The sequence below is a fragment of the Rutilus rutilus genome (assembly GCF_951802725.1).
Source record: "Rutilus rutilus genome assembly, chromosome: 14".
NCBI classification, from domain to species: Eukaryota; Metazoa; Chordata; class Actinopteri; order Cypriniformes; family Leuciscidae; genus Rutilus; species Rutilus rutilus.
In genome coordinates this window covers 16,405,212-16,422,333 of record NC_140219.1, presented here as the reverse complement: position 1 = coordinate 16,422,333, position 17,122 = coordinate 16,405,212, and the positions used below count along the sequence as shown (strand labels likewise).

The following is a 17,122-nucleotide window of genomic DNA, read 5'->3' as shown; positions in this document are numbered from 1 at the left end:
TCTCAGATCTTACAACAGATTTTTAACAAATTAAAGTTTTTATATATATATATATATATATATATATATATATATATATAGTGCAATGTGAACAATGATCATAAGGCATATACCAATCAAAAATTCATTAACAACCTTTAAGAAGCATGTAAACAAAACAAAATGCTGGCAATTAAAAGCAGTCCACCTTATGCAACTGAGGTTGGTTTGTCTGTGGGTTAACCACCATGAAGGGGAATTGGCTGAATCCAGGACGCTTGTTACAAGCTGCACCTTTGAATAAAAGAAGGGTTTTTTGACAATGAATTTCATGATTCTTATAACACTTTTTATACTAATTCTGAATAAGAAGCAAATATTAGACATTAGCATTTACCATATCCACCAGTAGTATTGGCACAAATAAGTGCTCCAAAGAAATCGGGGTAGTACTTCTTGATTCTGGATATGGCCATCTTACAGGCAACAGTGGGTTGGGTTCCATTTCTCATTAAATCAACAGCTAGAAAACTTTGACCAAAAACAAACATTTTTAATAAAAGGTTTCAATTAGATATTTCTATAGAATCACATTTATTTTATCAATGCACTTCATACCAGTTTTTCTTTTCTGTTGATGCTAATAAAAATGACCTCAAGAATGATAATTACCTAGGAAGGAAACGCATCATGATGTCTCCATCCCCTGTGGCAGCCGCTCCCCCCGCTGTACTGTCGGCATAAGCCCCAGCTCCAGCCACTGGTGAATCGCCTACACGACTACATAGTCCAGTTGGGTAGTGCACATATTAAATAATACCATTACCGAGGTGATAAAAGCACCAAATTTTACATGAAGCCTCTTTAGGACCTCCTAATTGATTTCAGCCTAGGAGCTCAGCTTAAATATTGAAATTTTGTGTTAAATCACTTAAAAAACAATATTCATGAAAAGTTTTTTTTTTTTTTTTTGTAAAACTTTCAGGGTAATGGCCTTTTAAGACCACTGAATATGCTTCCTTTTGTTAATTTGTGCTCAAGCCAGTAAATCCTCCAAATTATAAGTGTAAAACTTTTTTTTTATAAAAAACCCCCTCAAAAAGCCCTGTATAGGCGGAATTATTAAAAAAGGCAGCAAAAATGCCTAAATGTTAAGAGATCTTGGTTTTCTCTTTTATTTTTCAATTCAACTAGGTCATTCATATAGCTATCTACTGAGTTCATAGTTTGGTCATTAGTTTTATGTTAGGCTGCATCACATCACATTAAATCCTATTTGTGTGTGACAGTACATAGCTAGATGTACGTTCAGTTATTTTGGTTGCCTATTGTAGACGTGTTGCAGGTCAGAATTCGTTCGTTCTTTTATGCTTAATGTCCAACTAAGGAATACACTTGGCGACCTCTTAGAGCAGCGGTTTCGAGACTTAAAATATGGGTCGCCAGGATGATTTAAGGAAAATATAATTAAATTAAAAAAAAATTGTTTTCATAAAATCATAGTCTATAGGCCTATATAAAAGAAACACGCGAAATATGGCTATTTAAACAATTAATAGATTAATAAAACGAAAGAAAAAACTGACAGCATGCTGCTGAGTTTGGTTCATTTCTGAGGCGCGGCGCCTCACAAACAAGTTGACGGAAAGGAAACCGAGACGGCAGTTTGTTTGTTTTCTTTATTTTACAAAAGCACGATGTTGTGTTTTATTGCGAGTGTACACAAATATAAATAAATACTTTGCAGTTTCGAATGATGTCCTGTATGAACAAAATAACGGAGTATATTTTTATGATTCCATCGCCTCACACACACACACAACATATTCCAGCATTGCAATCTTGACATCGCAGCCGGTTCATTATCAAAATAAAATAGTCAACCTAACATAAAAATTACACTGGTCTGTTTAAATAGTCAGTAGCCTACAATTCGTGCCATTCAGCGTAAGCAACGCTCCACTGTGATGTTTCCAAGCACATTTTTGCGCATGTGAAGAGGGTGATTTTTTTGAAGAGGGATCGATATTGGATCTATTCGGATCTATTGGATCAGGCGATACGTCCGCGATAATTAATGTGATATGGCTCAGCTTGTCAGTTAACTACGGCTCTGTGTTGTAAATGCCGCTCCATCTGAAAGCAGGTGATGGCGATTTACTACTATTATGTCCTTAGTAAGAAGGAATGAAAGGCTTCTCAAATAAGAACTTATTTAATGAACAATAGGAATAGCAAATAGAACAGCATAGATAGCAGCTGATGCAACACTTCAGACTCTCTCATTCCTCAGTTCTCAATATCACATATTACAAACCTCTACCGCCACCTACTGGCCAATATGCACAGAAGAACACAACATATTCCCCCATCACTTAAAGCAAACTGTCTACCCAGATTTTTAAGAACAAAAGGAACACAATAACAAAGTTACAAAATTACCAAAGCATTCACTTGGTTATGTAACATAACTACTTATCTCAATCAGACTAAAGAACAAAATAAGTTTCACGATAATCACAAGAATGTAGTATTCATATTAAAATAAACAACCAGGTGACTTAATGAATTACTCATCCTTTATATTCTCGCAATGCAAGAGACTAATTAACACAGTCTTCCAGCCAACGAGGAGGTCGTCTCACACGGGTAGAACCCCTTTGAAGAGCTTCAGGAGCTTGAGGAGCCTGAGGAGCTTGAGGCACCGGAGGAGGAGGAGGACAAAACTGAAATGACAAGTCCACAGCATCCATATCAGTAGTCTCCGAAACAGGTGCAACAGAACGAGCCAGGTGAGAAGCATGCCAGTTCTTCCCGTCTGATAACAGGTAAGTACACGCACCCAGTTTACGCACAATTTGACGTGGGTTGGTAAATCTTGGATGCGCTTTCGGAACGTGAGTTGGAATGCGCACACGCACCCAATCTCCCACTTTGAAATCAGGAGTGCGAGCCACACGTCTGGAGTCAGCGTATGCTTTCATTTTCTGTTGTTTCAAAGAAACTCGCTGAAGAAGCGCAGGAGCATCCTGACGTGTGGTGAGAAGAGGAAGAACATTAAGACGCGTTCGCATCCTTCTACCATGAAGCAACTCAAACGGGGATAGTCCTGTGGCAGAATGTGGTGTAGCACGATACACTTGGAGAAATTCCGTGACTGTAGATTTCCACGGCTTCGTTCCCAGAACAGCAGACTGAATGCAGCCTTTCAGCACGCGATGAAAGCGTTCCACAGCTCCATTCGCAGAAGGGTGGTAGACAGAAGTACGTATGTGTTGAATGTTTCTCTCTTTTAGGAATGTAGCAAATTCCACTGACGTGAATTGGGTTCCATTATCAGACACGATAGAACATGGATTGCCGTATCTACTAAACACAGATGACAAGAAGGCGATAACATTTTGAGTAGTGATGGAAGCGGTGAAAGCGACTTCAGGCCACTTACTGTGATAATCAACTAATGTCAGCGCATAACGACAGTCCCACACAGCGGTTTCAAATGGACCCACCACATCTACAGCTACCTTGTCCCACGGTACAGACGGAAAAGGCACTGGCTGCAGCGGCGCAGCAGAGGTGTTGGCAGTTTTGTCAGAGGACAGACACATTTGACAGGTCTGTATGTGCTCTTTAACCAGACAATCTATGCCTGGCCACCAGTACAGTTCACGAAGGCGTTGTTTTGTGCGCACAATTCCCTGGTGGCCTTCATGAGCTAACTTCACCATCGTGTGCCTTAGCGCAACAGGCACAACCAGACGTGATCCTCTGAACACATAATCGTGCTGCACACTCAATTCGTCACGTAGTTTGAAGTATGGACGTAGAATATTATCCACAGAAGTTGAAGAGGAAGGCCAACCGCGAGCTATTTGTGTGCGTAATGCACTCAGTTCAGAGCATGTCGCGGAGGCAGAAGCAAACTCAGCAGGTGACAGAGCTGACATTGCAGGAGACATAAACGCCACAAACTCAGGTTCAGCGTCCATGCAGTCTTCATCCGAAGCAGGCAAAGGCAGACGAGAAAGACAGTCGGCAGTGCAATTTTGAGCCCCAGGCCGGTAAATCACATCATAGTTGAAGCACAGTAACCGTGCTGCCCAGCGCGCAATGCGCATTCCGGCGCGATCAGTACCTTTGGATGAGAGGAGCACAGTTAATGCCTGGTGGTCCGTCCGCAGGAGGAATTTACGACCCCACAAGTAGGTTCGCCACTTTTCAACTGCCCAGACACACGCAAGTGCTTCCTTTTCAATGGTTGAGTACTTGCGTTCAGCAGGCGACAATGTCCGGGATGCAAAAGCGACGACGCGCTCAGTCTTATTCTCATGAACTTGAGCGAGAACAGCGCCCAGACCATAATCAGAGGCATCTGTAGATACCACCGTAGGCAAATCGGGGTCGAACAATGAAAGTGCAGGACTGTCAATGAGCAACTTTTTTACAGCATCAAAGCATTGCTGAGCTTCCTCCGACCAGACGAAATCTGAGCCCTGCCTGATGCACGCACGCAGAGGTTCAACTACCGTGGCAAAGTTGGGAATAAACTTATTGTACCACGATAGTAGCCCGATGAAAGAGCGGAGTTGAGGTGCATCTTTTGGAGCGGGTGCATGAAGAATGGCAGAAAGGTGATCCTCATCAGGTTGAATTCCTTGCGCATTCACCAGATGGCCCAGGAAGCGCAGACTGGTTTTGTTGAACTGACATTTCGATTGATTCAGCTTCAGTCCAGCATCCTGTAAGCGCTGAACAACGGCTTTGAGCGTGTGATCATGTTCAGTTTGCGTACGTCCCCAGAGAATGATATCATCAAGGTAATTGGCAACATTCGTAAGTCCCTGCAAAACTGTTACCAACATTCTCTGAAAAGCAGAAGGTGCTGAAGCAAGTCCGTACGGTACGCGGCAAAATCTGAAAAGTCCTTCGTGAGTAATGAAGGCGGTCAGATCGCGGCTCTCCTCATGTAAGGGCAACTGAAAATAAGCACTCTCCAAATCGATAGTGGAAAATACAGTCGCTCCCCTTAACAAAGACAAAAGTTCCTCAATATGTGGTAGTGGGTAGCTATCCGTAACTACAGCCTTGTTGGGTTCTCGCAGATCCACGCACATTCGAATGGCACCCGACTTTTTCTGTACTACTACTATCGGGGAGACCCACAGCGAAGCGTCCACTCTCTCTATAATGTCAGACTCGAGAAGGCGATGAATTTCCTCACTGACTGCGGCTCTAACAGACAACGGTAAGCGGCGGAGTTTCTGGCGCACAGGAGCAACTGCTGGAGAAGTCTTTACTCTGTGCACAAAGCCTTTTGCACATCCCAAAGCAGCTGAAGGCGTCAACGCAGACAATCGCAGCACAGGTGTTGATGACTGCGCTGGCAAAATTGAATTGCCTTCAAAACGAAGATGTAAGCCATTAATAAGATCCATCCCAAGCAGAGCTGTGCCAGATTCCACCACAAAGAATGACGTGGAGCAGGTGATGTCATCCATAGAGACAGTGGCAGGTAAGCAGCCAAGTACAGGAATCGGAGCACGAGAATACGTCACCAGTTTCAATGAAGGAGGCAGCAGAGCATCTTTCTGGAAGTGTGTATCATACACAATTTTAGGCAATATAGAAACAGATGACCCAGAATCCACGGTAAGCTCGATAGGCACAGACGTAGTTGCGGTCGCAATGAGAGCAGTGCACCGAATTTTATCAGTAAGTGAGTCATGCATATAAAGGATCTGAACTTCAGGCAAGTCAATTTCACGCACTGAGCAAGCTTGTCCTGAACGACACACCCGCGAATAATGTCCCATCTTTTGACAGTTATTACACTGTGCCGATGCAGCAGGACAACTACGATCATTCGCGAGGTGTTTCTTAGATCCACAACGATAGCATTCACGAGAGGACGAAGCAGGTGCAGTAGGTGACGAAGGCTTTGAAGAACGCATTGTAGACAGTGGTTTTAAAGGTGGTCTACGACGGAAACGTCCAGCTGCAGGTGGAGGCTTTGCATGTATCACTTGCACAGGAACTGAACGAGTATTCGATAATAATTTGGCTTGTTCACCAGCAGCTTCTGTTTGGGTGGCTATAGTAATGGCTTTTTCCAGAGTCAATTCAGATTCCAAAAGCAGTCTCTCACGAATCCGATGACTGGACACATTCTCCACGAGCTGATCACGCAACATGTCGTCCAAAGTAGCTGCAAAGTCACAAGTAACTGCTAAATCCCGTAGAGCAGCTACGTACTGAATTATAGTTTCTCCTGGTGCCTGAACACGTTTCCTGAAAGCATGGCGCTCAGCCACTATGTTCCGTCGAGGGTTAAAATGCGCTTTCAAGGCCGCAATCGCATCTTCCATCGTATCACCTTGATTCGGCAAGGAATAGAATAATCTTTGTCCTTCAGTCCCCAGACAATGTAGCAGTAGTGCTCGTTTGCGCTCAACTGGCCATGCATCTCCAGAAGCACCAACAACAAGCAAATAATTCTGGAACATCCGTAGCCACGTGTCGAAAGGAATAGTTGGTTCACCAGGACATGGCAAAAATGGCGTGGAAAAAGTAGAAACAGCTGCCATCTTCAAAAAAAAGTACCTCGTCGCCAATTTATTATGTCCTTAGTAAGAAGGAATGAAAGGCTTCTCAAATAAGAACTTATTTAATGAACAATAGGAATAGCAAATAGAACAGCATAGATAGCAGCTGATGCAACACTTCAGACTCTCTCATTCCTCAGTTCTCAATATCACATATTACAAACCTCTACCGCCACCTACTGGCCAATATGCACAGAAGAACACAACAACTACTAATCAAGGAACCGGCTTTACTGACGAGATGCGCATAACAATGTCATGCGATATATCGCCCAGCCCTAGCGGATACTCTAATTCGTTCTGGTGAAATCACAAAACATAATGCACACAAACGTGTCCCTGCTTGACATACAACCACTGATGAACATAATCGGTTTTGATGAGGAAAAAAAACTATACGAGAAAAAAAAAAAAAAACGATATGAGTACGGATGAGAACCCAGAACCTCTGACACGGTTGGCGAAAGGTCTACCACTGGACCATTAAAGTAGGACAATGGAGAAACTGCCACCCACCAAGATACTCAACTGCAGCACATCAGATGGGCAGTTTATCAGACTGGAATCTGGGCGACCAGCACACTCTCACAGCAAGGTATTCCTTCTCTAAGGGACTATGGATGGACCTAGGAATCAGGGTCTTGGGAACCAGTTTGGATGACACTTCCAGAAGTCCCCACAGCCTGCAGAGAACTTATCAAATGTTGCTGTAAGGGGGATTGTTCAACCTGCAAATGTGGCAAAGCAAGTCTAGACTGCTCACCTCTTTGCAAATGCAACTGTAACGACTCAAAATGATCAATTACAGGGCCAATAAAGACCATATTGCTAATACTTTAACATGTATTGAAGCTATAGTTATGTAAAAGTTCATAAACATAAATAAACATATCAAAATGTTAACTTTGGGATTCATTTGAATACTTTATCTTGTGCAGGAACTTGAAAATCTCTGTCTTTTTAAGCATATTTCATTGATAATGATATACTTCTAATATGACGTTACAACATTTATTTCCGAGGGCTCCTAGGCCAAAATTACACTATAGACCCTAAGGAAACACCATGCAAAATTTGGTGCTTTTATCACCTCTGTAACGGTATTTGCACTACACCACCGGACTAACATATCAGCATACATATACTTGACTAAAGCTCTGTTGACAGGGGACTGGAAACCCATTTCTGTCACTACTGAACAACAGCAAAGCTAAAATCACAGTGAAGTTTCTTGAAACACTAATGCATTCTGACTTCAATAGGACACTTGAGACATTCTAACAAGCTGTCATACTCACCCTGGTATCTTATGTGTTGCTCCATTGGTGGACGTTGCAGCAGCCACCTGTCCGTTCTTACCAATCACAACCATTCCTAATCAAAATTACCGGTGAAAATGTAACATCATCTAAGATCATATGCATCAATGGATTGAAACAAGCAGTGGTTTTCAAATATGTCCTCAAGGCATTCAGCCCATTTATCATGCTTCCTTTTCACTATGCAAATGAAAACTAATGAGCTTGATACTCTGTGGACCCAAATCTGCATTAAGAAAAACACGTTTGCACCAACAGATTTCTTTGTCTTAAGACTTATCATCTATCTATCCATCCATCTATCTAATCTTGGCTTTACAATAAATAAACAATAAATAATCTTAAGAATAATTACCAATTGTGTCATGAGAACTGGGGTCAAAATTTCCCTTCGAATGCTTTGGCCTCCACGACTTGGCGTTGGGCTTGTACGGCCCACATGATTTGGAAGGGTCTGGAAAAACATTCTGTAAAATAAAAAGACACCAAGTGATGTTGCTTCAAATCATGCTTTGATCTGGGACACAGAACAAAGTTGTTTTTTTATGACTAACGTTTTAAAATTAGCATTACATAAGCAAGGCTATCCATTTTTCATGTTGCTCCCTGATTTGCTTTATCCACCTTCAAGTTTTCTGGGGAAATTCAGATTTTTGAAGTTCTGATTTATATAGCCAACAAACCTTACAGTTTAATCTGACTATGAAAACACACAAAATAATGTATTCAGAGCATTGTTTCACATATTCCCATAGGGCTTTGATTGTGCCAATAGCAGAATGTAGGAATCAACCATTGTATTCTTCATGAATCTCACTATGCATTATTCATTGCTTTGTTTCACGGTGCATAATTTCTAGTGAGTGATTACAATGATATCCTTCCAAAACTTCTCAACAAATCCTGCATGAATTGAGGTAAACATGACTGCTTCTCAATGTAAAGCAAGTCTCGTAAAGCACATGTAATTCTGGTTCTAATCATAACACACTGACTGAAACTTAAAAAAAAAGAAGAAATCTTTCAAAGGTGTTTGGTTCATTTGAAGTATATCAAAACTGTTTATCTGCCACAGATCATCTTCTAAATCCATGTTTGAAGTTGCCAAAGGTGCTTAAGAACTTAAAAGGGAAACCCTGCAGTAATGATTACACCGAGGTTCCTGGTTTTAGGGACTCACCTTTCTATAGTTGGGTTGACAATTCTGCTGCAACCACTTGGAGAAAATAGCTATTGATTGGTTGGCTGACAATTCCTCAGACATGAAGCCCATGTTTTGTGCAAAGATTGTGGCTGCATGAAGACAGAAAAAAAGGTTATTTTCAGTGCTACGAAACTTCATATAGCAGGGGAGATTTGAACAAACTGAATCACATAGTAGAGCTGATTTGAAATAAACATTAGACACAGGAAAGAGCAAAAATGGAGCAGGGGAGGCTTACTCAGCCTTTTTTATTGTAATGTGGATGTTAAGCAGCCATGCATACAGAAAGAAAGCTGTTTTAGTACTCTAATTTTAATTAAGAGAGCAGATGGAATTAATAGAATGGCACAACATTATAAATGGAACTACAAAGTGTAAAGCTGATATCAAATCTGAATATCTAGTATCTACATAATTTAGAGAAATAAATAGTTGAAAAGAAATGTTTAATTCTTAAATCGCTCCATCTGTGATTACATTTTTCCCCCGGCCGAACCTCTTGATCACTGAGTTGCAGCCACATGATTTATTTGTGAATGGAGTGACTAAATGTACAGTCCCTACCTGATTCGCCCACTATGAAGGTGTGCTCTGTGTATTCCATCACGGCTCGGGCAACACCAACAGCATTTTTGACCCTGCGTAGGTCTCCCACTGCCCCCACTTCCATTGTGTCACTGAACATGGGACATATAGCAAACAAACACAAGGCTGATACAGTAACTAGGCAAACTATAATGACAAACACTTAATGTAAAAACTTCATAATTAGTTTGCAATTTATCATTGTGCAAAAGTACAAGCGTTTGTGTTATGTTATGTTGTAATGCTAAACATAACGGTAGATGTGTGTGTATAACCACCCACCGTAATCAGAGAGGTTCCTGAATCTCAATTGATTTTTATGATTGGTTAAAATAAATGAATGGTATAAATAAAATAAATATATAAATAAATATATAAATAAAAAATAAATAAATGGTCACAATTGTTTTTTTTGACATTTCTTTTTATTTTAAGTCACCATGATATCAAAATTGACAATTCTTATTTTTTATGGAATATTACATTTATTATATATGATTTATCTGTAGAGATAAAAAATAAAATATTTCATGTGATCTCAGACTTTTATCAAAGTAACTTCTCCTTCTTCTCGGCTGTGTCTGAAATCGCATACTCTCTTGAGTAGGTATTTATTTTGAAAAAGTAATTACTTCATGACAGCTAAAAAAGTATGTTGTATATAGTAAGAATTTGTGTAGTATGAATGTAATCTGGGCGTACTACATTCGTCATGCTTTCATTATCCGTTAGTTGCGTCGCTTCAGCGTCATTCACAAATCCTCCCCTGTGGCCTCATGGGATAGTGTCATCATGTGCACACTTCTGAATCTCGCTGGAACTAGGAGGTCATCCAAGTACTTTTTTGCCAAGTACTCTTATGACTACTATGAAATTTTTTCACATACTGTTTTTCGCCAACTACAAAGAAAGGAAGTATGCAGTGTCGGATGCAGCCCCCTTCTCTGATTACGTGTTTTTCGGCGCAAGGGCGGAATAACCTGAGACACGGACATGTGAGATCGCTTCGCTGCAATAGAGTGCAACAGTGCCTGCCAAAATTTTCAGAGATGCTGGTTCTGGAAGTATTTTTTTCCATTCATTTTTACCATAGGGATTTATAAAAAAAGTCTTTGATAAAGCATTGTAAGCCATAAATCCAGCCAATCACAACACCACAAAATTTGATTTGAAGCAAAGATGTAGGCCTATTTGAAAATCTGACAAAATACAAAGGTACAATCCCATGAAGCATTGCGAACAGCAGGATAGAATTATAAACAATGGATAAATATAAAATTACTTATTTCATTTTATACACACACACATATATATATATATATATATATATACATACACTACACAAATACACATATACATACAGTGCAATGCATAAGTTAATACACCCATGCTAAAGTTGACTAAAAAGAGGAATAAAAAAATCATATTTTGGAAATTGAACTTAATGCCTTAATTAAAAAGATTAGGAAAAATCCAACCGTTAAGGACACCAATTTTCTTTGTGAATGAATAATGTATCGTAAATAAATAAATGTTCTTCCTTAAAATACATGGTGCATAAGTTAGTACACCCCTATGTTAAATTCCCATAGAGGCAGGCAGATTTTTATTTTTAAAGGCCAGTTACTTCATGGATCCAGGATACTATGCATCCTCTCAATGCTAATCAAACTAGCTTTTAGGCTAACTGAAATAAAACCATGCCAATCTCTAGGTATGGTGAATGCTATGTGATGATGTGGGGCTATTTTAATTCCAAAGGCCAAGGGAACTTTATCAGGATGCATAGTATCCTGGATCCATGAAGTAACTGGCCTTTAAAAATAAAAATCTGCCTGCCTCTATGGGAATTTAACATAGGGGTATACTAACTTATGCACCATGTATTTTAAGGAAGAACATTTATTTATTTACGATACATTATTCATTCACAAAGAAAATTGGTGTCCTTAAAGGTTGGATTTTTCCTAATTTTTTAAATTAAGGCATTAAGTTCAATTTCCAAAATATGATTTTTTATTCCTCTTTTTAGTCAACTTTAGCATGGGTGTATTAACTTATGCATTGCACTGTATATATATATATATATATATATATATATACACACACTACCGTTCAAAATATTGGGGTCAGTAAGATTTTTAATGTTTTTAAAAGAAGTATCTTCTGCTCACCAAGGCTGCATTTATTTGATAAAAAACAATAAAAAAAAAAACAGTAATATTGTGAAATATTATGATAATTTAAAAATGACTGTTTTCTATGTGAATATACAGTAAAGTGTAATCAAAGCTGAATTTTCAGCATCATTACTCCAGTCTTCAGTGTCACATGATCCTTCAGAAATCATTCTAATATGATGATTGGATGCTCAAGAAACATTCATTATTATTATCAATGTTGAAAACAGTTGTGTACATTTTTTTTTCAAAATTCTTTGATGAATAGAAAGTTCAAAAGAACAGCATTTATTTAAAATAGAATATTTTCTAACATTATAAATGTCTTTACTGTAACTTTTGATCAGTTTAACTCATCCTTGATGAATAAAAGTATTGATTTATTTTATTTCTTTCCCCCAAAAATAAAATTCAAATTCTTACTGACCCCAAACTTTTGAACGGTAGTGTTTAATGTTACAAAAGCTTTAGATTTCAGATAAATGCTGTTCTTTTGAACTTTCTATTCATCAAAGAATTTTGAAAAAGCTTCAAATCAAATTTGAGCATCAAATCATCATATTAGAATGATTTCTGAAGGATTATGTGACACTGAAGACTGGAGTAATGATGCTGAAAATTCAGCTTTGATCACAGGAATAAATTACACTTTACTGTATATTCACATAGAAAACAGCTGTTTTAAATTGTAATGATATTTCACAATATTACTGTTTTTGTTTGTATTTTTAATCAAATAAATGCAGCCTTGGTGAGCAGAAAACTTACTTCTTTTAAAAACACTAAAAGTCTTACTGACCCCAAACTTTTGAACGGTAGTGTATATGTATTTTGAAACCATAGGGAGTCCATTACTGAATTTGGAATCCCATACTAGCCTAACGTTACTCTTACTACTATTTACCACATCTTTTTATGGCAGAAATAGTAAGAGTATGCTAGTATGCAGTTACGAATTCAGTACGACTCACTGCTTCGAGTGGGCGGAGCTAAATAGCTATTTTTGTTGTATAATATTATAATTGTATATTATTATTTTTCAATGTGTGCAAATGCCTAGTTAAGCATACTAATATATTTGCCCTAGAACCTACCCATTCATGATCATCGCGTCAAGGGTGGTCTCTCCCCGCTCATCCGGGCTCCCGCCGAACCCGACGCTGCCATCACACTGCTCGAGCTCACACTGCGCGCAACCGCTCTCCACCGCGTCCAGAACCGAGCCACCCTTCTGAAGCGAGCTCCAGGCTACAGAGAGAAACCATAGAAGATCCTACACATCCCTCAGAGCTATACACGGTGCAGTCATGGTCATGGTCTCAGACTCTCACCTGCTCCAGCTGCATTTTCAAAATGCCAAGTGTTGATCACCAAGGGAAGAGCAGCTTGATTTAGAGGAAGCAAACAAATGATGGCCAATACTATTTGAATCATATTACAATACTCAATAGACATAATACAATTCCTTCACATTATAAGGGCATCCTGATCACGAGATCTGTCATGCAACTTTTCACATCCGTGTTTTGTCACATGACAGCGTTGTGTTAATGAATATTTAAAGGGACCGCGCAGTCAAAATAGTTACGTTATATTTTCATGTGATGATGAGACTATATTTTGAGCAAACGCATGGATTGAATTCGATCTGAGTTGTCATGTTTATATCCTAGGGGTTGAATTTTATCAAAATAAAACATGTTAAACCTTTTCTTTCTTACCAAGGAGACATCAGTGTCTCTTGATGTGAGACTTGATGTGTGAAGAAAATGAAGACTCGAAATCAAGGTAAATACCACTTGTGAGCAGTTTTGTCAAATGAATCAAAAAATATTATTTCAACATTTGTATTTAGGACACAAATTAGCAATGAAACTAGCCTATCAATTGAGATGGTAAAAATTCAGAAAAAACAAACAAATATGACAGAATTCTCCTGTGAATGATGCATAGCCTGGTAATACCAAACTCTTCTATTTTGCTTTGCTTCGTAGACAGAGTCTGGAAGGGCGTAATTGAAAAATGTTTTCTTTCTCGCGGGGAGGTGCTTGTCTGAAGTTTAAAATAATTGGTTACCTGTAAGCCAATCACATAACGTTTGGTTATGGCGTGTGTTATGGGCATGCTCAGCCGTATCTAACTTCCACTGTAAACACATGTATGATGCGAAAACAAAGCCATTGAGCGAAATACCGGAGTGAACATGGCTGTGAACGACTTTTGCAGATATGTGAAGTAAATCTTCGCATCCACGGTACAATCAGCGTCTACGTTACGGCTCTCAGCCCGTCCTCTGTTCGTTGATTGGCCCGGCTGTTTTGAGGCCGGAGGAAAACGGGCAAAATGGTCGCTATCTCAGACTGAGTACAGAAGCGAACTGAAATTGAGCGGAAGTACGAAGTCTGACGTAGTCAGGCTAGCATGTATCTAGGCTATACACTAAATAAATCAGTTTGAGTGTGAAAAGTGTTTTAAGGGATTCCCCTGAGGCCTTGAAAGTTATTATTTATTTTTTTAAACAATACCTTATACAGTATTAAAGACAGATGTACTTTGAGGTGGAAGTTTTATATTTTTGATGACATTTGTTTACATTATTTCGCTTTTTTTTTTTAAATGATTGTAAAAAAAAAATTAAAATAGGTGTAGCTACACATCCAAAACCCGAAATAGGCTCAGGTGCATAAAAAGATCAATGTCTGCAAACTAAAATTACAGTACAGCTCCAGAAAGTTTATAAAAGAGCTCAAAAATTCAACCAGTCAAGTCTTGTGGACTGTGTCTGTTGAAGACCTGACTGGCTGAAATGTTTCATAAATTAGCTTACTAAATCTGCAATTTCAGTGTGCAGACATTATCTTTTTTCAAAAACAACATTATCCATGATTCTGCAAAATAGACACAAGCAAATTGTATCAAAAGAACGTGAATCACTGAATGATGTAGGAGATTTAGTAGAAGCAAATCAACATAGGGATTTCCTCGAACGTCAGAAGTTATTACTTCTACAAATCCGTTTTTGACTTTCTGTGAGAGAGTGTATGAATGAAACATACGAGAGTGTTCGGGCTATATAATAATCAAATCGCCTTGTTTTGGATAAAAATAAAATGACAGGTCATGCATAGACTATCTTGTCTCTTTGAATTTAATTCTAGATCTGTAGTTCTTTCCCTAATGAAAGCCTTAAAGTCTTTGAACCTTGAACCTTTTTCTTTTTCCTTTTTCTTGATTCACCTTGAAGCTGATTGATTTGGTTCATGGCTTATAACTCTTTAACAAAGAATATGAAAAAAATTATGAAAAAAAGTTATTCTGGAAACAAGGCTGCTGTGAGGATGGGATTTACACTATACACCATACACTTTACACCAGCTACAGTAACAAAATACTGGCTATTTAAAAACTCTTCTTATATAGTGAGTGCCACATTGTTCATCACATGGCATTTAGTCACCTGGTTAAATAACGCATAGTATATCTTATAGTAAATCCAGCAGGAACATTAGCACAGAAAATGAAAAGGGGCACAATTATGTGGCCTGCCCTCTTATATGCTGAACATGACAGCAGTAGTACATACAGCACAGGTCTTGACAAAGTGTTGCTCTAACCAGAGAAAGAATGCAAAGATATTGAATTTCTTGTTACATTATTCATAGAAAGAATATACAGTTTTATACCATATTTTATTCATGGATTTGCCCTCATACAATAATGCCTTATAAAAGAGTCTGTATGGAACAGAGGCGTGTGCTGGAGCTTAGTGCAGGACAGCTCTGAAAGGCCAGTAATAGGAGTTATTAAATGCACAGAAAGCAGAGACGGATCTAATACTAACTTAAATACTGACATAAGCAGAGTTTCTAGGAATGTATCACAGAGCCAAACATCAATTTCTTTATGATAATAATGTAATGTATGTTGGCTTACCAGTATACCAGACAAACAAGTAAAAAGACCTGTCTTATAATAGAGAAAATAAGCAATGTCCAATAGTTAACATTTAATATGTTTGGAGTTTGGACACTCAATCAAAAGATCAAAATGTTGGTTTGTGAGAAGAATGTCCCTTGACGCACTGCAGACAGTTTCTGAAAGGAAAACACTTAGCAACATGCACGCTTGCAGAAAGCATCCCGCTTCCTAAATGCATTCAGAAGAACACTGATTGGACCACTATGCCATTAAGAATGACACCATTGATCATGTGATATCGTCATATATATAGATCTCATATATCATATATGCTCTTCTGTCTTAGTTAGACCATTTGTATTTATTTAATCTTCTATTTTAATGTAGTGTTATTTATGTATAAATTTTTTCAATTGGCTTTTAACTGAAATGTAAAGATTTCGTTTTGATTTCAGTTTAAGTTTTAGTAATTTTGTTATACTTTTGTCATTTTTATTTATTTTTTATTTAGCTTTATTTTATTTCAGTTTCAGTACTTTAGTTAAAAAAAAAATTTCTAACATTCATTTAAGTTTAATCTTTCTCTAGTTTAAGCAATCTATATATATTTTCTATTTGAGCTTTTTTCCAATTAACAGAAACTATTTTTAATAGTTTTAATTTTAGTTAAAAATAACAACTCTGGTTCTTAATGGTCTTAATAATTCAGACATTATGATTTCATCTCAGGGATCAATTAAATGCTGTCTTTTTTATCTTATCTTATGGTCTTAATGAGAGGTATTTGAGTAAAAAAACAAAAATATTACAAATGTACAGTATTTTCTAATGAAGGCAAAGATGGCACTGAAATTATACCAGCATGCCTTGAAATCATACCAACATAAGGGTGCAAGTGCATTGGATAACTTGCATTGGAATCAGGTTATTATATACAAGCTGTAAAAAAGATGTGCTTCCATGTGTTAAAAAAAGAAAGAAAAGAAAAGTCACACAGATGGTGGAATGTGTTTATTAATGTGCCAGACTTTGAAAATACATTTGAATTTCATGAAGTTCTTTTTAAATTGGGAGTCAGTCAAAACACACGCTGAGTAAAACTGCAGGTGAGGTGGCACTATAACACAGTCACCTGATGAATGGGGAAAATTGAAATCAAATTTCAATATTTGGCATAGGAATACATATTCAGCAATGACAGATCTGTCATCAGAGAATTTTAAATGTTGATGACCAAATGTTTGGGAACTGAACTGAACTGAAAGATGTGTCTATATAAGTCTTTATTTGGGCCTAAAAAGGGACTTTTAAAATAATGGCAATCATATGCCAACA

At 38.1% G+C, this 17,122-nt stretch overlaps 1 protein-coding gene across 1 annotated transcript; it reads right to left on the bottom strand.

Annotated features, from left to right (window-relative positions):
- Nucleotides 1-68: 68 nt before the first annotated feature.
- Nucleotides 69-13,407, bottom strand: aga (aspartylglucosaminidase). Its single transcript, XM_084429523.1, has 9 exons — nucleotides 13,201-13,407; nucleotides 12,964-13,117; nucleotides 9,669-9,781; nucleotides 9,081-9,193; nucleotides 8,256-8,367; nucleotides 7,880-7,955; nucleotides 652-759; nucleotides 377-510; nucleotides 69-273 (listed from the first exon to the last, which is right to left on the bottom strand). Exons 1-9 carry the CDS (start codon nucleotides 13,322-13,324, stop codon nucleotides 173-175), a joined length of 1,035 nt encoding a protein of 344 aa, XP_084285649.1. The 5' UTR covers nucleotides 13,325-13,407; the 3' UTR covers nucleotides 69-172.
- Nucleotides 13,408-17,122: the final 3,715 nt, after the last annotated feature.

Excerpts from the sequence above, each read along its gene's own strand:
- aga (XM_084429523.1), bottom strand. The coding sequence starts at position 13,324 with ATGTCTATTGAGTATTGTAATATGATTCAAATAGTATTGGCCATCATT. Across the intron at positions 8,368-9,080 it reads GTCAACCCAACTATAGAAAG|AATGTTTTTCCAGACCCTTC; the intron begins GTGAGTCCCTAA and ends TTTATTTTACAG. Across the intron at positions 760-7,879 it reads GCAACACATAAGATACCAGG|TCGTGTAGGCGATTCACCAG; the intron begins GTGAGTATGACA and ends TGGACTATGTAG.